This window comes from Candida tropicalis, assembly GCF_000006335.3.
Source record: "Candida tropicalis MYA-3404 genomic scaffold supercont3.4, whole genome shotgun sequence".
Taxonomy (NCBI): Eukaryota; Fungi; Ascomycota; class Pichiomycetes; order Serinales; family Debaryomycetaceae; genus Candida; species Candida tropicalis.
Window position 1 is genome coordinate 45700 of NW_003020056.1, and position 25234 is coordinate 70933.

The 25234-nt window shown below is 36.4% G+C and overlaps 12 protein-coding genes and 2 non-coding genes across 14 annotated transcripts; 8 read left to right on the forward strand and 6 right to left on the reverse strand. All coding sequences in view use genetic code 12, as the record gives it.

Moving 5' to 3' along the window:
• Positions 1–219: 219 nt before the first annotated feature.
• On the reverse strand, positions 220–2553 carry ACO1 (aconitate hydratase; the record flags this gene model as incomplete). Its single annotated transcript, XM_002548708.1, has 1 exon — positions 220–2553. One exon carries the CDS (start codon positions 2551–2553, stop codon positions 220–222), a length of 2334 nt encoding a protein of 777 aa, XP_002548754.1.
• Positions 2554–3551: 998 nt separating this feature from the next.
• On the reverse strand, positions 3552–3626 carry CTRG_06395. The gene has a single exon. It is a non-coding gene; the product is annotated as a tRNA-Lys (tRNA).
• Positions 3627–4803: 1177 nt separating this feature from the next.
• Positions 4804–4878, forward strand: CTRG_06379. The gene has a single exon. It is a non-coding gene; the product is annotated as a tRNA-Lys (tRNA).
• A 1119-nt stretch (positions 4879–5997) lies between these two features.
• CTRG_03052 (lipase family protein) lies at positions 5998–7389 on the forward strand (the record flags this gene model as incomplete). The annotated part of the gene is made up of 1 exon (XM_002548709.1): positions 5998–7389. One exon carries the CDS (start codon positions 5998–6000, stop codon positions 7387–7389), a length of 1392 nt encoding a protein of 463 aa, XP_002548755.1.
• A 120-nt stretch (positions 7390–7509) lies between these two features.
• On the reverse strand, positions 7510–8397 carry CTRG_03053 (mitochondrial 54S ribosomal protein uL29m; the record flags this gene model as incomplete). Its single annotated transcript, XM_002548710.1, has 1 exon — positions 7510–8397. One exon carries the CDS (start codon positions 8395–8397, stop codon positions 7510–7512), a length of 888 nt encoding a protein of 295 aa, XP_002548756.1.
• Positions 8398–8646: 249 nt separating this feature from the next.
• On the forward strand, positions 8647–8925 carry SMX4 (U4/U6-U5 snRNP complex subunit; the record flags this gene model as incomplete). Its single annotated transcript, XM_002548711.1, has 1 exon — positions 8647–8925. One exon carries the CDS (start codon positions 8647–8649, stop codon positions 8923–8925), a length of 279 nt encoding a protein of 92 aa, XP_002548757.1.
• Positions 8926–8969: 44 nt separating this feature from the next.
• Positions 8970–10070, reverse strand: CTRG_03055 (uncharacterized protein; the record flags this gene model as incomplete). Its single annotated transcript, XM_002548713.1, has 1 exon — positions 8970–10070. The coding sequence occupies one exon, from the start codon at positions 10068–10070 to the stop codon at positions 8970–8972; it is 1101 nt and encodes a 366-aa protein (XP_002548759.1).
• Positions 10009–12741, forward strand: CTRG_03056 (uncharacterized protein; the record flags this gene model as incomplete). The annotated part of the gene is made up of 1 exon (XM_002548712.1): positions 10009–12741. The coding sequence occupies one exon, from the start codon at positions 10009–10011 to the stop codon at positions 12739–12741; it is 2733 nt and encodes a 910-aa protein (XP_002548758.1).
• Positions 12742–13106: 365 nt separating this feature from the next.
• On the forward strand, positions 13107–15452 carry PIF1 (DNA helicase; the record flags this gene model as incomplete). The annotated part of the gene is made up of 1 exon (XM_002548714.1): positions 13107–15452. The coding sequence occupies one exon, from the start codon at positions 13107–13109 to the stop codon at positions 15450–15452; it is 2346 nt and encodes a 781-aa protein (XP_002548760.1).
• A 112-nt stretch (positions 15453–15564) lies between these two features.
• Positions 15565–17688, reverse strand: CTRG_03058 (ferric reductase family protein; the record flags this gene model as incomplete). The annotated part of the gene is made up of 1 exon (XM_002548715.1): positions 15565–17688. One exon carries the CDS (start codon positions 17686–17688, stop codon positions 15565–15567), a length of 2124 nt encoding a protein of 707 aa, XP_002548761.1.
• A 299-nt stretch (positions 17689–17987) lies between these two features.
• On the reverse strand, positions 17988–20072 carry CTRG_03059 (ferric reductase family protein; the record flags this gene model as incomplete). Its single annotated transcript, XM_002548716.1, has 1 exon — positions 17988–20072. The coding sequence occupies one exon, from the start codon at positions 20070–20072 to the stop codon at positions 17988–17990; it is 2085 nt and encodes a 694-aa protein (XP_002548762.1).
• Positions 20073–21633: 1561 nt separating this feature from the next.
• HGT16 (Hgt16p) lies at positions 21634–23127 on the forward strand (the record flags this gene model as incomplete). The annotated part of the gene is made up of 1 exon (XM_002548717.1): positions 21634–23127. One exon carries the CDS (start codon positions 21634–21636, stop codon positions 23125–23127), a length of 1494 nt encoding a protein of 497 aa, XP_002548763.1.
• A 198-nt stretch (positions 23128–23325) lies between these two features.
• CTRG_03061 (uncharacterized protein) lies at positions 23326–23946 on the forward strand (the record flags this gene model as incomplete). The annotated part of the gene is made up of 1 exon (XM_002548718.1): positions 23326–23946. The coding sequence occupies one exon, from the start codon at positions 23326–23328 to the stop codon at positions 23944–23946; it is 621 nt and encodes a 206-aa protein (XP_002548764.1).
• A 399-nt stretch (positions 23947–24345) lies between these two features.
• On the forward strand, positions 24346–25233 carry CTRG_03062 (uncharacterized protein; the record flags this gene model as incomplete). Its single annotated transcript, XM_002548719.1, has 1 exon — positions 24346–25233. A coding segment is annotated over one exon (888 nt), but the record flags the coding sequence as incomplete, so codon positions are not given.
• Between the last annotated feature and the right edge of the window lies 1 nt (position 25234).

Consider the following 25234-nt stretch of genomic DNA (forward strand, 5'->3'; position numbering starts at 1 on the left):
CTTTAAATTGTGTTCTAATGTTCTGACGAAAATAATTGTCCATTTAGAATATTATAATTTCGAGGCTTGTTGACATCATAATCATTTTTTGAAACCACCACTTTGTTATACTTACAGAACTCTTAAATAACAGTAATAACAGATAAATAAATGAATATTTAATAAACAATTAACTAAATATACGTATGGAAAATACTATAAACATTAATAGAAAGCTCATTAATATTTGCTCTTGATGTAGTTCAAAGCAGAACCGTGTTTGAACCATTCAATTTGTTCGTCGTTATAAGTGTGGGTCAATTCAGCATCCCAAGCTTCACCTTGTTTTGGATGAACTCTCATGGTAATGTTCTTACCTGGAGCCAATTCAGTCAAACCAATTAAATCAACTTCGTCATCTGGGTTGATCTTGTCGTAATCAGCTGGGTTCTTGAAGTTCAATGGCAACAAACCTTGTTTCTTCAAGTTAGTTTCGTGGATACGAGCAAAGGATTTGGTAATAATAGCAAAACCACCCAAGAATCTTGGTTCCAAAGCAGCGTGTTCACGGGAGGAACCTTCACCAAAGTTTTCGTCACCAATGACAACCCAAGTGTGACCAGCATCTCTGTAAGCAGCAGCAGTACCTGGAACAGTGTCGAATTTACCAGTGTAGTGGTTTTGAACGTTGTTAGCTTCACCGTTGGCGGCGTTGATGGCACCTATCATGTAGTTATTGGAGATGTTTTCCAAGTGACCACGATATTTCAACCAAGGACCAGCCATAGAGATATGATCAGTGGTAGTCTTACCAACAGCTTTAATCAAGATTGGTAATCTTTCAGCATCTTTACCATTCCATGGTTTGAATGGAGTTAATTTTTGCAATCTATCAGAGGTTGGGGAAATGACAACTTCAACAGAGGCTCTATCTTCTGGTGGAGCTTGGTAGGTGTTTTCACCTGGGTCGTAACCATCTGGTGGCAAACCAACACCTTGTGGTTCTTTCAATTTGAATTCTTTACCGTCAGCACCAACTAAAGTATCAGTGATTGGGTTGAAACCTAAGTCACCGGAGATAGCGTAGACAGTGGCCATTTCTGGAGAGGCAACGAAAGCGTGGGTAGCTGGGTTACCATCGTTTCTGGAAGTAAAGTTTCTGTTGAATGAGGAGACAATGGTGTTCTTTTCACCCTTCTTGACGTCTTGTCTATCCCATTGACCGATACATGGACCACAAGCGTTAGCCATGACAACACCACCAAAGTCTTCGAAGGTCTTCAATTGACCGTCTCTGGCAATAGTAGCTCTGACTTGTTCAGAACCTGGGGAGACAGTGTACAAAGCCTTAGCTTTCAAACCGTGAGCACCAGCATCCTTGATAATAGAAGCAGCTCTGGTCATATCTTCGTAAGAAGAGTTGGTACAAGAACCAATCAAACCAACTTTAACTTCCAATGGCCAGCCGTTAGCAATAGCAGTTTCCTTCATCTTAGAAACTGGGGTAGCTAAATCTGGGGTGAATGGACCGTTGATGTGTGGTTCCAAGGTGTTCAAGTCAATTTCAATAACTTGGTCGTATTCAGCACCTTCATCAGCAGAAAGCAAGTCCTTCTTGTAAAGTTGAGCAAAGTCAGCAATTTGAGATCTACCGGTGGCATTCAAGTAGTCAACCATAGAGTTGTTGAATGGGAAAACAGAAGTAGTAGCACCAATTTCAGCACCCATATTACAAATGGTACCCATACCAGTACAGGAGAATGTTTCAACACCAGAACCGAAATATTCGACAATGGAACCAGTACCACCCTTGACGGTAGTAATACCAGCCAATTTCAAGATGATATCCTTTGGAGAAGTCCAACCAGACATTCTACCGGTCAATTTAACACCAATAATCTTTGGGGCTTTCAATTCCCATGGCAAACCAGACATGACATCGACGGCATCAGCACCACCAACACCAATAGCTAATTGACCCAAACCACCAGCGTTTGGAGTGTGGGAATCGGTACCAATCAACAAAGCACCTGGGAAAGCATAGTTTTCCAAAACAATTTGATGGATAATACCAGAACCTGGTTTCCAGAAACCTAAGTTGTATTTAGCACAGGCAGAAGCCAAGAAGTCGTAGACTTCTTTGTTCAAATCAATGGCTCTAGCCAAATCCTTTGGACCACCAACTTGAGCTTGAATCAAATGGTCACAGTGGACAGTAGATGGAGTAGCAACTTGTGGGATACCAGCAGACATAAATTGCAAAATAGCCATTTGGGCAGTAGCATCTTGACAAGCAACTCTGTCTGGTCTCAATTTCAAGTAGGAGACACCTCTTTCAATGTCTTGGTTTTGTGGGTCATCCAAATGACTGTACAAGATCTTTTCAGCGTAAGTCAAAGGTCTGTTCAATCTGGATTTAACAATGTCAAGGTTTTCAACATTCTTTTTGTAGTTAATGAAGGAGTGAGATTCCAACAAGTTTTGGTTAACTTGAGAGTCTCTGGTTAAGCCGGAGGTAGCCAAACCACGAATAGAACGTGGAGCTCTCATAGCAGTTCTTGAAGCAGACAACATTTTATAATGATGATTGTTGTTTTAAGAATTGAGGATGGGAGAAAAGAAAAAAAAAAGCTTCAACACAATTGGCTATAGAATTTTTAACTGAGTGAGAAATGGATATCTTTATATAGGACGAAAAATTTGTTTGGAGATTTTCACTGACTCCAACAAAAATTTTTTCGGCTCCATAAAATGGATTGATCCTGTATAATGTCTCTTCCAATAGCACACGCGAAATTTATAATACAAAGAAAAATAAAAAATAAAAATTTTCAAACTTCCTCTGATCCCTTCACAGACAGAGAAGGGAGAGAAAGAGAGTAGTTGCAAGACGTATCTGGTATTAAGCAGTATAGATAGAAGAGATGTAATTCTTATCGGTTATTTGATCAGTACGAGATCACGGTATTTGCAATTGAGATCATCCCTCGGCTCTTAGCTTGATTCTTTTTACTTTCATGCACGCACGCTCATGAGGAGTTTATTATTTTTTTCTCCAGATTTCACAACTCCGAATTCACAGAGCATTCAAGGGAGAACGAAAAAAAAAAAAGAAAGTATAAATGAACGATTCGTGATTGGCTGGACGCGCAGGTGTTTAAATTACAAATCCCTAAAGTGATTTTATTTTTCTTAGCCCTATTATTTTTCGTATTTGATATGAAATTATTCTTTGACTAACCTTCTGGTCATACCATATAAAATGCAAGTCTAAACATGAATAATTTGCTACCTACGGTGGAGAAACGGGATGGTTTCAACTATTCTAATCCTCCCATCCAGTAAAAAAAATCGAACGAATTGTAATTGTTCACAAAAGCTTACATCCAACAAAGTTTTTTTTTTTTGAGATAGTTATCAACAGAGGCACGACCGCATCAAAGACGAAGTGAAAAAATTTTTCATTTCTTTCATTGTGGAAACCACACAAAAGTAAGAAAGAGAATTGCCACATCTCAGAAAAAAGGGGAATCACCAGCCCACATCTTGCACGGGATGAGATGCAAAAAGAAAGCCCAACGCGGGACTCGAACCCGCAACCTTGAGATTAAAAGTCTCACGCTCTAAGCCGATTGAGCTAGCTAGGCTGTTCTTGTGTTAGCTCGAGTCCGCAAGGGTGGGACGACATGTATTATATAATTCAGAGTATTTTGCAACAAGGTTTTGATAGAAAAATTAGAATACAACTGTACATCTTGTTCCTCATGTTTATTTACCAATTTGTACCTCAGTAAATTAATAGATCATGTGCGGCTGAGCAGTATCCCTAAATACGTTCAAGTGTTACCAAACACAGATGGTATAGTTCGTTTGTGATGGAACGGTAATAATTAAATAGATCATCAAATAGCACAATACTAACAGCAATGGTCACTTATATCAATTTAAACTGAGTATCTTGAATCAATATGTTGCTTGATGTTATTCAAAAACTCTGTGAGATGTTTTTCACCGGTGTATGAATTAGCATTCTGGTAATGTCTGATTCTATTTTTAAATCAAACTTGGAACTTGGTGCTATAGTCAAAATCAATATATTGAAATTATCAGGTTTATTCTTCTATCATTCTATGGTTAATATATATACTATTTTTCTTGTGTGCCAAATTCTTCAAAAATTGGTCAATATTTGCTACAAAATTTTTATTCTTTGTCAAAATGATACTAGAAATAAAGAAAAACAAGAACTTCCTTTAACAAACTTACCATAAAAAATTCAAAAAGATACAATAAGTACCATGCTGTTCGCTTTTGAGAAACAATTCATTACAGGTCAATATTACTTGAGACACAACTAGATCTGATTGCAGTATATTTACAGTCGTCATAAGGTGCAAACTTATTCCTAAATGTTCAATATATTAAAATTCAGACTGAAATTACTTCAATTTGGGACATTGTATGCTTAAAAAAGATAATTGAATTAGATTGTACCCCAACCGTTGACCATTTCTTACCAATAGGAACTTCTGATTTTATTTAATTACCATTGATCAAATTTCCTATTTATACTCTTTGTTAGTGGAAGACTATTTTCGACACTAATTTGAGATAGATTATAAAACAAAGGACCAGTATTTGCAATATATAAATATACTTTAACAATGAGCTAAGATCAATAGCTAAAATGAGGATATTTGCTGGAACAAAGAATTCAATTTTTTGTTAGTATGATATTGGAGTTTACTCACAATTTTCACAATCATGTACCCATAATATTAAATGCATGCCCCACCCTTGCGGACTCGAGCTAACACAAGAACAGCCTAGCTAGCTCAATCGGCTTAGAGCGTGAGACTTTTAATCTCAAGGTTGCGGGTTCGAGTCCCGCGTTGGGCTTTCTTTTTGCATCTCATACACTTGTGTGACGCCGAGAGTATTCACCTTTTTTTTATTTTTGCTGACATAATTGATATCGTTTCGTAGTAATCATCATTTATCCAAGAAACTGATTTTCCTTGTATTTTCCATTTCATTTTTCTGTAAAATATGGGTATTGGATGCAATTCGTAAAGTCTGTTTTCTATTTTTTTTTGCTGTGGATTATTTCTCGTCGAACATTTTTCACTATTGATCATATTTAAAGTCAGTACACTTGGAGAAATGTTTCTTTATTTGTTTGAGATGAAGTGCATATAGAATGAATTTGGATTGCAGATCGTTTCGGACTACCAGAAATTGTGATCAAATTCCAGAAGCAATGTCTATGCGTTGAAATAAAAACACCGAACTCAAAATTAAAAAAAAAAAAAAAATAAACATAAAACGATCAGTTGTATGTACTGACGCAACCATTCTGTAGAAGATGCAAAATTTAAAATAAAAAGAAACTCCCCAATTATACTACCATATTCTTGGCTCTTTGTTTTGTAAATACACATACGGAAAGGTGTTAATTTTATTTTGCAATTATAATAATAGCACACATACCGAAATTCCACGCTATAGACAACCCCACTCAAACACTTGTATCATACGTCCATTGTTTAATGATTTGTAATAGTTTACTATTTTGAAATTACTCCAATTTAATGAAGATAAACACGAATAATAATAATAAAAGCTGTCTGGAATACTAAAAGTTTGTTTGGTTAACTGCTTTCTCCCCGCAAAAACCAGCGACACCAACCTACAACCTGCCAAAAAGAATATTGTTATTCACAATGTTATATGGCTCTCAACACAAAATAGTTCTGCATAATGTCGAAGGAATGAATACTTTACAATTTTTTATTTCACCACAAAAATTGCAAAATAAAGGTAGATCTTATTGAGGCGGGATTTGGGGAGGAATCGATGGTAATGTTGGTGGAAAAATATCGCAATTCATGCATGGTATCCACTAAGTTGAGTTGTTGGCCTAAACGAAACAGAGGTAATGTATAAATACTAACAGAAAACTCCCCAAGAATCTTTAGAATTTATTCGTTTTTTTTAACTTAACCAAATACTTCAGAGATGAAAATTATCTACTTGATACTTGCTTTTATTACTTCAACGTATTGTGGAATTTTGTTCCCCGCAAAGCCATCCAATGATCTTTTTTACAATGCTCCTGCTGGTTATGAAAATGCCAAAGTAGGAGATATCTTGCAACATAGATCCACTCCCAAGCCAATCACTGGGGCATTCTTCCCGTCTAAGGTTCAGAACTCCTGGCAGCTTTTAGTCAGATCAGAAGATTCTTTTGGTAATCCAAATGTTTTGGTTACAACCGTTCTTCAACCATTTAATGCCGATTCATCTAAAGTTGTTTCCTATCAAGCATACGAAGATTCTGCCAAATTTGACTGTGCTCCTTCCTATGCAATTCAGTATGGTTCTGACATTTCAACGTTTGCAACTCAGGCAGAAATGCCATTTATCTCAGTGTTGATTGACCAAGGATACTATGTTGTGGTGCCAGATTACGAAGGTCCAAAGCTGACCTTCACAGTGGGTCGTCAATCCGGACAAGCTACATTGAATTCCATTAGAGCTGCTTTAAAATCAGGAAACTTGACTAGTATTGATGAAAATGCCAAAGTGGTAATGTGGGGGTACTCCGGAGGTTCATTAGCTTCCGGATGGGCAGCTGCTTTACAACCAAAGTATGCACCTGAGTTGAATAATAACTTAATTGGTGTAGCGCTAGGAGGATTTGTCACCAACATTACTGCAACAGCAGAAGCTACTGATGGAACTGTATTTGCTGGTATTGTTGCAAATGCTTTAGGTGGAATCAGCAATGAGTACAGTTTGTTGAAGAGTACGTTGGCAGCAGATGCTAACATTTTACTCAAGTTCAAGATTAACCAATTTGATGATTTCTGCCTTTTTGATTCAATTCTTAATTTTGTGGGGACTCAGTTCTTTGTGGGGGTTGCGAGAATATTCAAAAGTGGGTGGTCGATTTTGGATAAACCTGGTATCAGAGACATTGTTGAAGGGAACGGATTGGTGTACTTTACTGAGATACCAAAGATACCAGCTTTTATATATCATGGAACAGTTGATCAGATTGTACCAATTGTCAATGCAAAGAAAACGTATCAAAACTGGTGTGATGCGGGTATTTCTTCTCTTGAATTTGCCGAGGACGCTTCTAATGGTCATCTCACCGAAACTATTGTAGGTGCGCCCGCTGCTTTAACTTGGATCATGGCTAGGTTATCTGGTAATGCACCTGTATCTGGATGTCAACACACCAAAAGACAGAGCAACTTTGATTATCCTAATATTCCACCTGCCATACTTGAATATTTCCAATCTGGTTTGAAGACCGTTATCGGAGCAGGATTGGGCCCAGATATTCAAAAAGATCAAGTTTCTGCGATAGGTCTTACCAAGATTTCAACCTTCCTTAAATAAACTAAATAGAGTAATATACATATACGTGCACAAACAGCCCAATATTTATAATTAAAACACTATTTGCATTCCTATTTACAGTAATAATAATAACTATTCTATGATCGCATTTAAACTTATTTACTCATTTTGTTTAAGGTGATTTTCAATAGCTTGTCTCAAGAATGGAATAACCTCACTCTTGTATAACTCACGAGATTCACCCAATGATCTGATTTCCATGACATCTTTCAAAGCTTCGGGAGTATCCTTAACAAAAAATGCAAAATCTTCAATCATGTTTTCTGAATTTATCTTGACATCTGGATTCAATTTCTTATATCTGTCCAATTTCAAGTGGGCAACATATGTAACACCTTTAATAAAATTAATATCAATTCCATCTTCTTCCTCCAACAATTCCACGGATAATTCTGGACTAATACCAAAGATAGCATATTGTAATCTGACCAATTTTTCATGATATTCATCAATCTCATTAGCTTCACAGTTGATGAATCTGTCTCTAAACTCTTCCAAGTACTCATTAATCTCGTTTTGCATACTAGCTTGTGCTCTTTCAACTGCGACCTGTCTTTCCACCAAAACTTGCTTGATTTTCTTTTGAGTTCTAATTAATTTTCTATCCACAGTATTGTGTTGTCTAAAATCTCCCATACCCAATGATTCCCCTAATCTGACTTCACGGGCCAAAATATTTCTTTCTTTCAACGCCAAATACCAGATTCGGTGCAAATCTTCAAAAGATTTTTGACGCAATTCAGCAGAAGTCCATTCTCTTGAATCCAAATCCAACTCTTCGGATTCTCTGATTGGTGAGGTAGTTTTGTTTCCTTCAGGGAAAAATTGCCATAATGGATGATCTGGTGAAACTTCAAAATTGGCAACTCTTGGAACAACAGGCTCTCTTAATTTAATAGTTTTCAAGTTGGTAAATTGCAATGGCTTGGCTCTAGCTAGTTTACAAGAACTACTCAGCAAATTTCTAATAGCTATGTGAAAGCTCATGGTTTGTTGTTAACGGATGGTTACTATACAAGTTTTCAATCCCAAAGAAAATTTTTTTTTTTTTCTTTTTTTCATTCTCATTTTCTTCTCATTTTCGTTTTCATTTTTTTTTTTAGTTTCTTTGTAAGAAAGAAAGAAATCCTTCAACAACAACGAGAAGGAAAGACAGAGAGAAGAAAAAAAAAATGAGGACTTGTTAACCAGCGAATTACTATTGACGGAACATCCTATATAGATCCTACAATTAAGATGTCTACAATACAACCAGAACAACGAGAAGACCAACAACCGTTAGATTTAATTCGTTTCCAATTAGATGAATACGTATTAGTAAAGTTAAGAGGTGCTAGAGAGTTAAAAGGTAAATTGCAAGGTTATGATAGTCATTGTAATATGGTCTTGAGTGATGCCCAAGAATTTATATACTCATTGGATGAAAATAGCAAGATCAAGGACCCAATAGTGAAGAAAACAGATATGGTCTTTGTTAGAGGCGATTCAGTAATTTTAATAAGTCCCGTGCAATAGATAACGAATTGAATATATACCTACATTTACAGTATAGCAGGATACTATACCATCTCAAGATCGCCATCAGCATCTTGCTCTTGAATAATCAGCTTTATTTTCTCGACCTTACGTGCATGGACACCCCACTTCGATTTGATTTCATCATTTTCTTTGAATGAAGATGCAATACCTTTCAATGCTCTGTCGATTAATTGATCATATGCATCTAAATCTGTACTTGTTGTGATATCATGTAACGTAGAGCGAGCAATTTTGTAAAGCAAGTTTGATGATTCGGTGTCAGTGCCCTCACCATTATGTTCATCAAATTTGTCGAATATTCTATTGTTGGTATCCAAAATATCATCAACTTGTTCCGTTATTCTACCATCCAAGTCAGCAAACATTTGCTGAACATCCAGTTTGGAAAACACCGCATGGTTGTAATTTACTTGAACACTATTTTCCAAGTCCTCTTCCTTATTTCGCAACAATGCTGGGTGTATTATTCTTGCAGTGGAGCTAACAATATTAGTGTTGAAATTACTAACCAAATTTGTGATTTTATCCAACATTGGCTTTTGAACATTTTTGATATTGTCAATCTCCGATCTTAACTGTGATTCATGTTCAATTAATGTATGTAATCGGTTACCAATATCAACCAATTCAGGAGTCTTGTAGTCATCTTTGCATTTTTGCGACTCAATTGCTAATGTATTCTTTAAATCCTGAATGTATAGATTAAAGAAAACTTGTTTTTTTTCCACTTCGAATCTCAACTTGTCCAACTTAATCATTTCTTCGTTCAACTTGGCTTTTTGCTCTTTCAGATCGTCCTGCGACTTGGGCTCGACATCCTTCATTTCTTGATCTTGTTCGTCAGTTTGAGTTTCAGAATTGTCTTTCTTTTCTTCAACTAACTCCTTTTCTGAAACCTCATCTTTCTTCTGAGACACATTATTAGTTTCACGTAACAACAGCTGAATGGTGTTGTTTTGTTGTAACAATTCTTGTCGTGCTTTCAGGTACTCAAAAAATTTAATATCATGATACTTCAAATGATTCTTTATAGTTTCATCAACTAATTTTTGTTGTCGTATGTTAACATGCTTTGCTGGATCGGTAAAAGTCGATGTCCTATTTCGAGCTGTAGTAGACATTCTAAATGATAAACACAGAGTTGGTGTTTATTGTTTTATCAAGAAATCCCGTCTGATTTTTTGTTTCTCTTCCTTAAGTTTTTATTTTTTATTTTTTCTTTTTTTTTTTCTTAATTTCCTTTTCCAGGTGAGTTGGTTGGAAAACGATCTGAAAAGAACAACAACCAAAAAAAAGAAGACACAACAGCAACCATTAGATCAAGTACCAGCAAACATGAGTCTGATAGATAAAACTATAGACGCAAAGTTATATGTGTATACAATTCAATTAGTGTCTTCAAGTACTGATATAGATAAACTCCAAGCATTTCTTCGATTATTGAATGCAAAGGTTTTGTCATCCGATACAAATGAGTTCACTTTTACAACTAAAAACAATTTATTGAATGCTATACTAGTACACACATACCCGTTGAATCTTGAATTAGAGGAATTGACTAAATTGGCAAATCTATTGATTGATCCGTCAAATATTACTAAAACTGACGAAACAGATTCTTTTGATGTTGAAGAGTTTGCTTTTGGTTTACCAACTCAGATTGAAAACGAGTCATCACTTCTTGCTACTGCTCAAGATTTAATGGTTGACACCAATGTACAAAGCTCATATATTGGTGGATTAAAGTTTGGATCCACTCCAGACGATCTTCTTTTATCATTCATACAAGCAAAGACAATACAATTGTCCAAATACTTTGACAACGTGAACGATATTATGCCATTGTATGAGAGAGTATCTTCAGATGCTTTTCAATCGTGGTTTGCGGGAGTGATTTCACCATATAAGTACTACTATGACCATTATGGACAAGTTTACAATGGAGCTACCTTACAGGAATATTTAAGCGCTGGAGAAACGCTAAAAAACAAGTTTGAGATGTTGATCACACCATTATCTGCTGGAAAAGTTTCCAATATTGAACAATGGATTGCAAATGTCATCATACCTATAATTATGTACCACAACAATGATTTCCGTCCGTTGAATGAATGGCTATTTTATAGCGATATGGGAGCTACTGTCACCAAGGGCAGTAACAAAACGTCCCCAGTTACCAAATATTCCGTCTGGTCATCATGTATCAGTTCTTTAAATCGTCATTTTGAGTTGGAAGAATTTAAAGTAATCATTGAGACCTATTTGGCGGCTTGCTATTATTTTAGTTTTAAAGAGGATACCGATGTGGTTTCGTCGGTCGACATTATGAAAAGTTACGAAGTTATACACGACACGTTGTCATTATTAAGAGGTAGCTCCAAAACATTAGCACCAGGATCCCAGGATATTGACTATGGAAACATTCCCATGGATTGTGCCTCATTTAATGAGTTTAACACACCATCCAACCCACTATCAGCTTTATTTCATAGTGAATGTATTCCTGAATTGAAACATGCGATAGAAACATGTCAGAAGTTGTTTCCAATTAACAAATTGACTCTCAAGAAGTACCTCCAATTCAATTATGATCCATCTTCAATAGATCTTGAAAGAGAAATTTTAAGAATCACCAGTAATATTAATCACTCCAATTGGCAACAGTTGATGAGATCAGTGGACTTATTCAAGAGCAGCTTTGTCTCCGAAGAAAATACGAATGGTCAAGTGTCGTCTATTATTATTGAAAGGTTGTTGTTTGCAAATTTGTTTGATGTGGCGGATGAATTGTTTTTCAATGACTCGTTGTTGCCTATTTCTACGAATCAGTTCTATTCACTTGTCGAAGAAAAGTTTTGGGCAAGCTTGAATCATGCAGTTAACTTGAATGAAAAATCTGGGTTACTATATAATGCACACCAATGTTTAAACTTGTTTGACAAGTTAGTTTTGAAAAAAGACTTGGAAGAGCTGAGCCGACAACAAATTGTTAAATTCAAACATCTATTCAAGGCGATGCATGCATTGAAGAACTTTAAAATTGTTATTGTTAGTAGTGATGCTGACCGCAATAAACCACTTACTCCATATGCATTAATAAATAGTTTTGCGGACAATAATGTGATGAATCTCATAACTATCGTTTTAGAGCAGAATCCGAAGTCATATTTGGCTTTTGAGAAATTGTACCGCATTTTGAATGACTTGTTAATATTCTTTGGTGAAGATGGCGATGGTGAAAACAATTTCTATTTCAAGAAGCTTAAAACAGCTTGTATCGAAAGTGCGTTGATTGACAATAATTTTAACTATGCATACACACAGAGTATTGAGTTGTTTAAGTTCTTTGAAGACAAACCGAATGATAGAAGAATTGATGAACTTTGGCTAACCTTTTATCAAGTTGGAAAGTATATATCACCCGAATGGTTTGATGAACCTGAAAAGACTATTGATTTGGAAGTGTTGACTAAACAACGAGAAATTTTATCATTAACTATTGCAACTCTATCGTTAGGGGAGAACAGCAAGATTGTTATTAATCAATGGCAATCATTAAATGATAAAATACAAAGAGTCAGTTTAGAAAATGATATTGACAAGGTGAAACAACAGTTTGCTGCTGAAAATACGCGTGCTGTTTATTCTACCAAACATTTGGAAAATATTGGTAATATTGCGAACGATATTATCAACGATGCAAGCAAGACAACAAATAATGCCAGTGAAAAGATTTCTAATTTGTTTGTTTCCGGGTTGGGTTGGGCCATTGGAGCTAACCAACACCGATAAGGGTTTACGGGTATATGTAGTCTGTTTTTTTGTAGGTGTGTCGGATTTTAATGCAAATAATAAAAGAAAACATCAAAAACAGCAGATAAAAAAAATTACATTTGAAATCAAGAGTCAAACGCGAAATGGCAACAGCAGACAAAAGAAAAGAAAAAAAAAAAAAAAAAAAAAACCAAAAGAAACCAATTGAAGAGATTCATCGAACCGTACAGAGCCAATCAACTACAATAGCAACGTTTGGGAGCGTTGGAACCGATAAGAGGATACTCAAAATTTACACGCAAATTGATTAAAAGACATTGGGAATAAACCTTATTATATGAATTATTTTGGAAAGTATTTGAAGAACACGAATACTGCCCTATATGCTTAAATCACGAATCTCGATAATACCAATAACAAGAATTGTCCCCAAGAAAAAGAGCACCCGCTTGTTGAAGAAACATATTTCAACTTCACATATTGGATTTTATAAACTAGGATTTAACTTCAGGATCAATCTGACGCGTGTTTCTGCAGGTCCAAAGATTATGACAGATAACGGGTTAGATCTGACTTTTTTACGAATTTTGGATAATGAAGATCCATTTACTGATAGTGAGACGAGAGATTCGAAGATTGTATTGAGTGAAGATTCACATCTTCACGGGTCTCAGAAAAGAATATTTCTGCCACACCAAGGTGTGGTATGTTCCACGCCTCGCTTAGAGAAACCCAAAGATGTTTCTCCTATTAAAGAAGACCTACTATCGTCTACGTTTGAATCGAGTGATATAGATGATGATTTTATCGCAGCGATGGAGGCAGCAGAAAGTACTTGTCCACAACGAACTGCATCAACCCCAAAGATGAGAATGAATACTCGAAGATATAGCAGGAGGGACAGCACACGAAGTAGTCTGTCGGGAACACCGACTCAAGTTACAAAGAAACTCAAGACATGTACATATATCCAAACTGCATCACAAGGCGCTACTCCTATGATGCAAGAATCAGATACAGGGGTAGACATAATGAAACCTAATGTGGGATGCTCTTCACCATTAACAAAATCCCCGCTGCCACCCCCACCACCATCAATCTCACAAGTGAGGAATCCATTTCGTGTTCCAACTCAATTCCAAAGATTTTATTCCACTACTAGTGTCACTGATCAAAAGAGAGGCAATATGGGTCAAGATTCAGCTTCACATACAATTGTATTGGCAACACAGCATTTGTCTAAGCAGTTAAAACCGCCGGATACACAAGAAAAGCAACAGAAACAATTACAGGTTGACGCAAAGAACGTGAAACCAATCATACTTTCCCATGAACAAGAATATGTTTTGAAACAAGTATTGCAGGGTGTTTCGTTGTTTTTCACCGGTCCTGCAGGTACTGGTAAATCTGTTTTATTAAGAAGTATTATCAAGTCGCTACGTTCGAAACGATCTCGTGGGATTGCTGTGACTGCGTCCACTGGTTTAGCTGCATGTAATATCGGTGGTATCACGTTACACAGTTTTGCCGGCATTGGGTTAGGTCAGGGTTCAGTGGATTCTTTATACAAGAAAGTAAGAAGAAACAAGACAGCTTTCAAGAGATGGCAAGAGACAAAGGTACTAGTTATTGATGAAATTTCCATGGTTGATGGCAATCTCTTGGACAAGATGAATGAACTAGCTAAGAAGATACGCAAGAGTAATGCGCCGTTTGGAGGAATTCAGTTAGTCGCGTGTGGAGATTTCTATCAATTGCCACCAGTGGTGAAGAGTCACGAATCAGAAAGTGAGGAAATCCATTTTGCATTTGAGTGTGGAGCCTGGTCAGAAGCCATCACACAAACAATTACATTGAAGGAAGTGTTTCGACAAAAGGGTGATTCTACATTTATTAACATGTTGAATGAAATGAGGGATGGAATGATCAACAAGGAGTCCATTGTAAGATTCCAGCAATTAGAAAGACCATTGAAGTGTCCTGAAGGATTTGTACCTTCAGAACTCTATGCCACTCGTTATGAAGTAGACAATGCCAATAGAAAGAAACTTGCCAAGATTGATGCCGAAGAGGTCATTTACAAGGCGAAGGATAGTGGGACCCTACCGCCAAAGATTTTGGAGCAAATGGTTTCGAATTTTTTAGCTCCGCAGGTCTTGCAATTAAAAGTAGGCGCACAGGTGATGCTAATCAAGAATATAAATGCTCAACTTGTTAACGGAAGTCTTGGTAAGGTTGTTGGATTTGTCGACAGAGCTACGTTATCTGAAGGTGATTCTGTCTTTCTGGAGTTTATGACTACCAAGCAATTGAGTAGTAGTAATGGTGCTGATGAGAGGAAGAGGAAACACATGAGCAAGATGAAGGACGATTCTTTATTTCTGAAGTTGCCCGTAGTGAAATTCATTACCATGCAAGGTACCACACAAACAGTTATAGTGGATGTTGAGAGTTGGAGTACCGAGGATGTTGAAACCGAGAGTATTCTTGCCAAAAGAATTCAATTACCATTGAATTTAAGTTGGTCATTGAGTATCCACAAATCTCAAGGTCAATCATTGTCATATGTTATTGTTGATTTCAAAAAAATCTTTGCTGCTGGTCAAGCTTATGTAGCTCTTTCCAGGGCGGTGTCAAGAGATGGTCTTCAGATTCTAAATTTTAACCCAAACAAAATTCATGCTCATCCTAAAGTGATCAAGTTCTATAAAAGCTTATCCACTGTATAGCTTCATCAATATCAAGTTTGACCTTTTATTGTCTGTTTATATATAATATAGAGTTTTAGTAGAGGGCGGAGAATTAGTCCCAATCAAATAACAACCGGTAATATGCACTGCCTTACGCCCAAATTTGTATCTGCTCATAAAAATCAACTCTCTTCTTTTGGGGATTGTCAATGTGCTGACATACATTGTAGCGGATCTCATCAACCATCGAAGGATTACAACATGCAACAAATGATATGGACCCATGTGAACCTTCCACTTCTTGACGAATCAAATTTTTTAAAATAGGTCGGCCATGTTTAAAACTAATGTGACAAAGTTTCAGTTTGATTTCTTGTACCAATCTTTCCGTATCAATCTCAACAAATTGTGGATTTTCAACCCATGGCTTAGTCACATATATTGTTGTATCAATTTTGGTTTTCTTTAATTGGAGCAATTCGTCATAAAACCAAATGAGATTTTTCCATTCTCTAACCACCCATACTAGTTTTAATTTCTGATTTTGTTGCGAATCAATACTAGTAATTTCCGAATACAATCCAGGGATCCCATTGCCTGCAGCGATGAAAACAGCAGTATCGGAATTTTTAGCATTAGTTTCCCCTCCATACGGACCCTCTACTGCAATCCTTATTTTAGCACTTTTGTCTGGTATCTCATCCAAGAATTGATGTAATCCTGATGTAATGCCACGTTTTATTTTACAATAAAAAACAATACTATTACCATCCGGTGTCTCAATAAATGTAAATGGATGCGATTGCCAAAAGATTGTTGGTCGCAAAAACTGAACAAAGGCATGTCCACCAGGTGCTGCTGTCCAGTGATTTGGTTTAGAAACAGAGACACGAATTGTATCGTCAGAAAGCAATGCAACATCGGCAACAGGAAGACCAAACGAAACCAATCTACCAAGTCTAATAGTCCTGTCAGCCGCCCATATTGCAATACTAGGAATCACAAAAAATACATATCCTCTGGCTCTGACATGAAATAATGTACCAATTGTCCAAATCATTGCCAAAATAATGTGGCCAATCAAGAAAATTTCGTACCATCTTCTCCGCAAATACAACAATGATTGTACCATGATGATCCCACCTGCTACCATTGCACCAACACCCCATCTAATATAGGGTTCTCGCATTACACTACTGTAGAATTTTCCAAAAAGTATGGAAAACCCAACCCCATGAGTCAAAATTAACCCAAAAATTACCCTTGCTAAATGTCTATGATATGCGACAAATGTACTGTACTTCAATCCTACCAACCACTGAAGAAAATTATTCCTACCGGCAAATAATATCATCAAGGGCATCAATATAATAGAGACTATAGCCGCCCGATCGGACACAATACGCAAGCGAGATAACCACTGACTATTGTACTTTCTTTCATTTGCAACTGAACCTGACTTGTAAATATGCACAACACTTACCACCGCATAAAAACACAAGATAACCGCAGACTCTGCTCTTGATGGAACCAAATAGGAAGCGACATTAAAAACACTTTGTTGTTCGTTCCTCTTTCTTCGGAACATTGCTGGAGAAGTAATGTATCGTCTCCAAGTATTAGTCACAAGGTCTGTCCAGTGCTTGACTACGTTGGGGAATAGTTTCTTTATCCAATGAATAATTCCTGCAATCAACAAAACCACTAGCCAGTAGCATACACAAATACCCCCATAGTAAACAGAATTATCAAAGTTAGAATAGTAAAGATTATAGGTATTTTGATAGTTTTGTAATTCTGAACCATTCAATATCAAGGGAACATGTATCACTGAAGTTCGGCGAAAATTCTTAATCTCAGATGCAGATTTTGCCTTTTTCTTGTATGTTCTTAGAGAATTATTGAACCAAATGTCCGATAAATTGAATCCTTTATCATTGCAATATAAAATAAAACCATTTATGGCATCTTCAGATGGACCAACCTCATTGAGACATCCAGCAACCGTGGCCAAATAATTCTTATTGGAACAATAGCACCTATAGCTGTTGGGCTTAGGGCAAAATAAAGCTTCTGATGAAATTTGAGCTTTACATCCATAGAACTTCTTTGCGTCTTTGTAGAATCTAAATGGTGCACCAAAAGACGCAAACACTAGCTCAGATAGGAGTAGGAGCAAAAACATAAATTGAACCATACTATATGCAACAATTGTTATGCCACTGTCACCAAGAAGAAGAACCGAGAATGTTTGTCCAACCCTGGAATGGAACATAACCCCATCATTATATACCTAGAACCACTCAGGGTTTCATCATAACAAATTAATATCAACTAGAGAGGAAAGATACACAAAAAAAAGGGTACGGGGGAAACATTTGATAGTTAGTGCCTTTCTATTTCCGTCTTCAAAGACTGCGGAAGAGCAAGAGAAAGGTCAAACAGACAAGGGAGGGGAAGCAAGTCTCTTACAAGGAGCGTTGATTATTTTCCGCTTGCTCGATAAAACAGGGCAACTCTACTCCTAATATATATACAGAAATTATAACGGTTTATTATATACACAGTGATACACTAAGCCCAGACTTGTAGTTGCTCATAGAAATCAACTCTCTTGTTTTCTGGATTTCCTATGTTTTGACAAGCAAAATAACGAATTTCATCAACCATAGCCGGATGGCCACAAGCGACAAATGCCACAGAGCCAATGGATTCATGAATTTCGTTGGAAACAATATCACCAATCATGGGTCTACCTTCCTTAAACAGTATATTAGGAAGAATCGACTTTATGGATTCTGTCTCGTCATCTGTGGAAGTTTCGACTTTTTTATCACTTTCGAAGTTAGTAACTTTTTTTCTAGTAATATAAATAGTAGTTTGAATGTTTAATTCATTCAAGTGTTCCAACTTGTTTAAAAACCACGTCATAGATGTATAGTCTTTAACAACCCAAATTAACTTTATCACTTTCTTTGATTCCAGCAGCAATCCTTTTGCAATATCTGTGACTTCAGAGTATATACCAGGGATACCATTACCACCAGCTATAAACACAGCAGTGTCTGCATATTTTGCAGGGGTCGACTCGCCATATGGTCCTTCTAGAGTAACTCTTGACTTTGAACTTCTTCCCGGCATATTAATCAACATGCGGTGAAGACTATGGGTCACACCACCTTTAACTTTGCAATATAAGACAATATTTTGACCATTAGGTGATTCAACAAAAGTAAATGGGTGCGATTGCCAGAAACAACTTGGTTTGATAAAGTGAATAAACCCATGGCCACCTGGAATAGCTTTCCAGTAGTTTGGTTTCGGGATAATTATCTTTAATGTATTATTTTGCAATAATTCAATATCTGCCTGTGGGAACCCAAATGAAATTAATCTACCGATTCTAACAACTCTATCAAAACACCATACTGCTATTGCTGGATAGACAAAGCAAAGATATCCATAATCTGCCACATGCAACCAAGTACCTGCAATATAAATTGCTGCAAGCACTATATGAACAAACAAAAACATTTCATACCAGCGTCTTCTGATGTAGAGCATTCCCAGAAACAAGATCATTCCTCCCGCGACTGTTGCAATGGTCCCCCATATCATATATGTTGCCTTCATGTTCCCAGAGTAATCTTCTCTCACTTTGACAAAAATTACACTATAACAAGCAGCATGAATAACAACAAGTGCAAACATAACTCTAGCAACATGGCGGTGGTAAGTCATGAATACATTATAGTTCATCCCAGTTAGCCATTGAAAGAAGTTGTTTCGACCACCAAAAAGAAAAATGAGTGGCATCATAACGGTTGGAATTATCCCTGTTCTATCAGCAACATATCTCAATTTTGCTTCATAACGATCACCAAGGAATGGATCATTTTCTACGTATCCAGTTCTAATGGCATTGACAAGAATAGTAAGACCATAAAACAAGGCAATGACAATAGTTTCAAGTCTAGAAGGAACCAAGAAATCAAAGAACATTAACAATCTTTGTTCTTGGCACTTCTTTCTTCTGAATGTAGCAGGCATCGAAATGTATCTCCTCCAAATATTGACTGGTGTACAAGTAAGTTTGCTGGCAAAACCAGGGAATAGATACTTTGTCCAATGAACAACCCCATAAAGTATCATGATTAGTAGCCAATAAGCAAGTAGTGATCCACCATAATAAACGGAATCATCATAGTTATTCAAGTATTGTTTATACGCTTTGGCAAAAAGATCTAATTGACTATCTTCAAATTTAAATGGAACAGTTAGAGGAACTGATTTGGTAAAATTGGAAATCTCCAGGGCAGTTTTCGAATTTTCAACAAAGTTCTGGTAAGCATTGTCAAACCAATGCTCTTCAACATCAACACCACCATATCTCTTGCAGAAGGAAACAAGTTTTTCCAACTGTTTTGTGGAGTTCCTATGGTTATGTGTTAGACAACCAGCGTAGGTAGCCAACGAGTTTTTATTGGTACACAAACAATAGTAATTCGATGACTTTCCGCAAAATGTCACGGATGTTTTAATTTGCCTGTTACAAGTGTAGAATCCCATGTAATCTCCATATTTTTCAAAAGCCATTGACATGGCAGATATACAGGCCACCAAGTAAAACGTCACGAAGAGAACATAATTGGATTTCATGATCTGATTGAGGAATATTTATATATGTATAGTTGTTCGTTTTGCTGTAGAGCGTCCCCAATGTAGTATTCATTAGATGAGAGGGAAGGTCTGTCTATTTATATTTCATTTTAGCTAGTTATAATTCAAGACAAAGAGGTGTTTTCCGAATACCGAATTAGGTACCTTCAAATATTGCTCAATTAATTTTGAGGCACGCATATATTGAATGAAGCGCATAAACCAAGTCATCGTTTTGTGTAGATATATCTTTATTGACCAATCCAAAGAGCGTAATGAGCAATACTTCAACAAAACGCGTTTTTCGAAAGTGACAATATGTCCTGTTCAGAGGTTGTTTACGACTGCTACTCTAAGAGTATCTAGGAATTACAACTCACATCACAAATAGATGATCAAATTTGACTATAAAATTCTATGGGCGATTGTATTGTCTCTTTGCTTTGTAAATCCATGCCATTCTGTTCATGACAATATTTCAGCGACAATCTCATCAACCGGTAAAATCAGCTATTGTAGGGTCTCATTCAATGATGCACGTATACTCGTCATGAATACAGGCTTGTTTTTCTTTGTCGTACTGTAAAAAGAAAAAAAAAAAAATAAAGCAAGGCATTTACGTTTCTCTCGCAAACTTCGCAACTTTGTGATTGTAAACGATTTCTTGCCAAATTCTTGGCAAAAAGAAATAAAAAAAATAAATCAGGAACACAAAATTATTCCGAAGAAGAGCAAATACACAAAGGGCTGATGGAAAAACAACAGAAAAAAAAAAATAGAGCACAATGTACACTTCTCGAGTTCATTTAGCATCACATAGATTATACTTGGTATCGTCAAGATGATGAGCTAAATCTATCAAAGACCCTGATATTATAATTTATATACAATTACTGAACCAGAAATTACTGTATTGTTCATGTCTTCGTCTCAAACCGTTGCAAATATTTTATTACATCACCTGTATTGTGCTCATGTTTTGACATATTATTTAAGGTGATAGCTTTGACACACTTGGTGGATAATTCAGGAGTCGTAAACTGATTCAACAATCATGTTTACAATAGGTTTGATGAGAGATTGATAGTATTGTCAATGAACTGTTGTATTAACGGTCTACTTGTTGCTGTCGTTCTTTCTTTCTGAGGTGGCTATTTCTGACTCATTTATATTCAATTTTGTACTTCCGTTCACCCCACTCTTGTGTTTTTTCACAATTTTTTTTTTTATGTATTATTTTTGGCCTGTTCCGGAATAATCCAATAAACCTCAGGACAATTCCAACACCTTCCTGTAATAAATTCATATTTGAAATTTTTTATTTTCCCTTTTTCTTTTGTTCATTCTTCTTTCCTTTAATAGTTTCCTTGATTAGAGTATCCCCCCATTTGTTGTGAATCTACAAAATGCAACTTTTCCAATCATGCTTTCAGAACTGAAAGGTTTCGACGATATCTCCTCTGGATACTAAGAAAAGAAATAACCGAAAGAAGTTTCTGAGTTCGAGGAATCCTTCAGCAATGAAAGTGTTTCCATTCCACGAGAGATTTACAACTGGAGAATGGTAGTTGTTGCTGCCACTGCATCATTTGCGGCTGTGATCATTGGATATGATTCAGGGTTCATTGGTGGTACAGTCTCGTTGGCTTCTTTTCAAAATGAATTTGACATGGCCCTGATGTCATCATCTAAAAAGACAAGCATAGAATCAAATGTTGTATCGGTATTCCAAGCAGGTGCTTTCTTTGGAGCATTATTCTTTTATCCTATTGGTGAAATTTGGGGTAGGAAGTTGGGGTTAATTTTATCTGCATTCTTATTGGTCTTTGGTGCCGGAATTTCTCTTGAATCGAAACATTCAACAGGTTTGGGAGCCATATACGCTGGTAGAGTCATTACAGGATTAGGAGTTGGTGGCTGTTCTGGGTTGGCACCTATCTATATCAGTGAATGTTCTCCTGCAAAAATCAGAGGGAAATTGGTTGGAGCATGGGAAATGTCCTGGCAAGTTGGAGGTATTGTAGGGTATTGGATCAACTATGGAGTTCTCCAAAATATGGAATCATCAAGAAAACAATGGTTAATTCCGTTTGCAATCCAGCTAATACCTTCTGGATTATTTTTTATCGGATGCTTTTTAATACCAGAATCGCCGAGGTTCTTGGTCCAAAAAGGAAAGATCGAGGAAGCAAGAACAAGTCTCTCCACTTTAAGGGCATTACCGTTAGATCATCCTTATTCGATATTTGAAATGGATACCATCGTCAAAGATATAGAAGATAGAAAACTGAAGTTGCCAGGAGATGGGTTCTTTGCTCCTATAAGAAAAATAATTCTGTCAAAAAAGTTACTCATAAGATTAGTGTTATCTACGTCTTTGTTCCTTATGCAAAACGGCTTTGGTATTAATGCAATTACATACTATTCCCCCAAGATTTTTGCATCCTTTGGTATTGCTGGTTCAAAATCGGGATTATTGTCAACTGGGGTTTTTGGGATATTGAAAGCAGTTGCTGCATTAATTTGGATATCTGTAATAGTTGATCGATTAGGTCGAAGAACGGCATTGATCTACTTCTCCATCCCCTGCTCCATTTGTATGTGGTACATTGGTGCTTACATCAAAATAGCTGATCCCGCTGCCCGAATTGCTTCTGGTACAACAAAAAATGATGCTGGTGGAAGAGCAGCGCAGGCGTTGTTGTATATTTGGACATTATTTTATGGTCTGAGTTGGAATGGTACTCCTTGGGTTATTAATTCTGAGATATTTAGTCAGGAAATTAGAACAGTGACACAGGCTATTAATGCCATGTCGAATTGGTTTTGGGCATTCATAATGGGTCGTTTTTCTGGCCAAGCTATGGATGCTCTTGGTTTCAAATTGTATTTTATTTTCGCAACATGTATGATTGTTTTTCCAGTTATTATTTTCCTTTTCTATCCTGAAACAAAAGAAGTTCCTTTGGAAGCAGTTGATTATTTATTTGAAGTTCCAGCATGGAGAGCAAGAAAATATGCCCTTGCAAAATACCAACTGAATCGCAAGGCTTAGTAATGCATATTTCTGGTATCCTGTATATATATAATGATGTAATATATGATCTATGGTTTATGATATCTTGCTGTGCAATTTTTTGCTATCATTTTAGTCTGTTTTGCTGGACAGCGGTATTTTTTCTATAAAATTCGAGATTGAACTGTTTTTCTCTTTTATTGTATCTTGTGCATTTTGCAACAGTTACTTTAACCAATGCCACCAAAGAAGGGTCCTAGTCAAGAAGAGAAGCTTTCTACTCTTTTAGCATGGTTTCAAAATACTCATTCATTCTACACGATAAAAGAGATCGAACAAAAGGCAAGTAAAGCATGCAAGATTCCACCAATGCAAATCAAAGAGTTGGTTACAATTCTTGTTAATGAAGGATTGGTTGAACAAGAAAAGTGTGGGACGACGAATTTGTTCTGGTCATTTCAGTATATAGAGCATAAGAAGAAATTGCAACAGCATGATCTGCTTAGACAATCCATTGTCAAACTTAAAGCAGAAAAGGATAAGTTATTAGAAGAGTTACAAAACTCCGTTTCAGAACGTGATAATTTTCACAGTGATCGCAAATCACAGATTCGTTATTGCAACAACCTTGCTGAAGAGTTGAACCAACTAGAATGCGAAATGAAGCTGAACAAGCAAGACGAGGAAATGGAAAGGTTGATACAAGCTATCAATTTCTTTAATGAGCTGATAGAATCTATTCTCAGCTATCTTAGTCAACAATCAGGTACTAGTGTGTTAATATTGAAGAATGAGTTTGGTATACCTTTGGATTTGGATGATACCCCTCCGATGAACAGTAACGGAGTTAATATTTAATCGGCTAATTTTTTTTTTTTTTCACAAGATTATTTTAGACGCTCAACAACAACGAAAGTCCCCACATTTTGCATTTTTATTTGCCTGTGTTTCGGATGTCAAATTGTTTTCCACATGCTTTACTTTAAAGTGTTTGAACAACGGGGGGAGGCAAAACTATTCATGGGCATGTAAAGATATATAGCTAATTTTATGACCTGATTTTTTTTTTTTTCATTTTTTATTCCATATATACTTTTTGTATAATACATTTAGAATAAATTGATAGGATTTGTTGATTGCCTCAAGTTGATATATAAACTATCGAGTACTGGACTGAATTTCCTTTTTTTTGACTGATTTTTTTTTTCTTTGTTTTTTGTTTATCTTTTTTTTTTTAGCTAGACTCGAAAATTAAAAATGGCTAGTTTTTTACCAGACAAAGTTGATTACAAGAATGTTGATACCTTGTTATTATTATGTGATGGAATTATTCATGAAACTACGGTGGATGAGATCAGGAATGTAATTGATCCAAACTTCCCAGAGGATAAATACGAGGAATATGTGAAAACTTTCACTAAGCCATCACAAACCCCCGGATTTAGAGAAACTATCTATGATATAATCAATGCAAATACTACTGACGCAATTCATCTGTTTATTATTTTGACAACTGCTTTAGATTCAAGAATTTTGGCTCCAACTTTGACCAATTCTTTAACCCCAATCAGGGAAATGAGTTTACCAGAACGTGAAAGATTATTGGCTTCGTGGCGTGACTCTCCTATTGCAGCAAAGAGAAGATTATTTAGATTGGTTTCTTCGCTCACGTTAAGCACATTCGTTAGATTGGCTAGTGACTTGCATTTGAAAGCCATCCATTACCCTGAAAGAGATTTACGTGAAAAGGCATATGAATCCCAGGAAATTGATCCTTTCAAGTACCTGTTTGAAGAGAAGCCTAAATTTGATGGTGCTGAATTGTATTTGCCTGATATTGATGTTATCATCATTGGATCTGGTGCTGGTGCTGGTGTAGTAGCCCATACATTAGCAAATGATGGTTACAAGACTTTAGTTTTGGAAAAGGGAAGATATTTTAGTAACTTAGAATTGAATTTTAACGACAAAGATGGGGTCCAAGAATTGTACCAAGGAGGTGGTGCTTTGACCACTACTAACCAGCAAATGTTTATTCTTGCAGGCTCCACTTTTGGTGGTGGTACCACTGTCAATTGGTCAGCTTGTCTTAAAACTCCATTTAAAGTACGTAAAGAATGGTATGACGACTATGGTGTTGAATTTG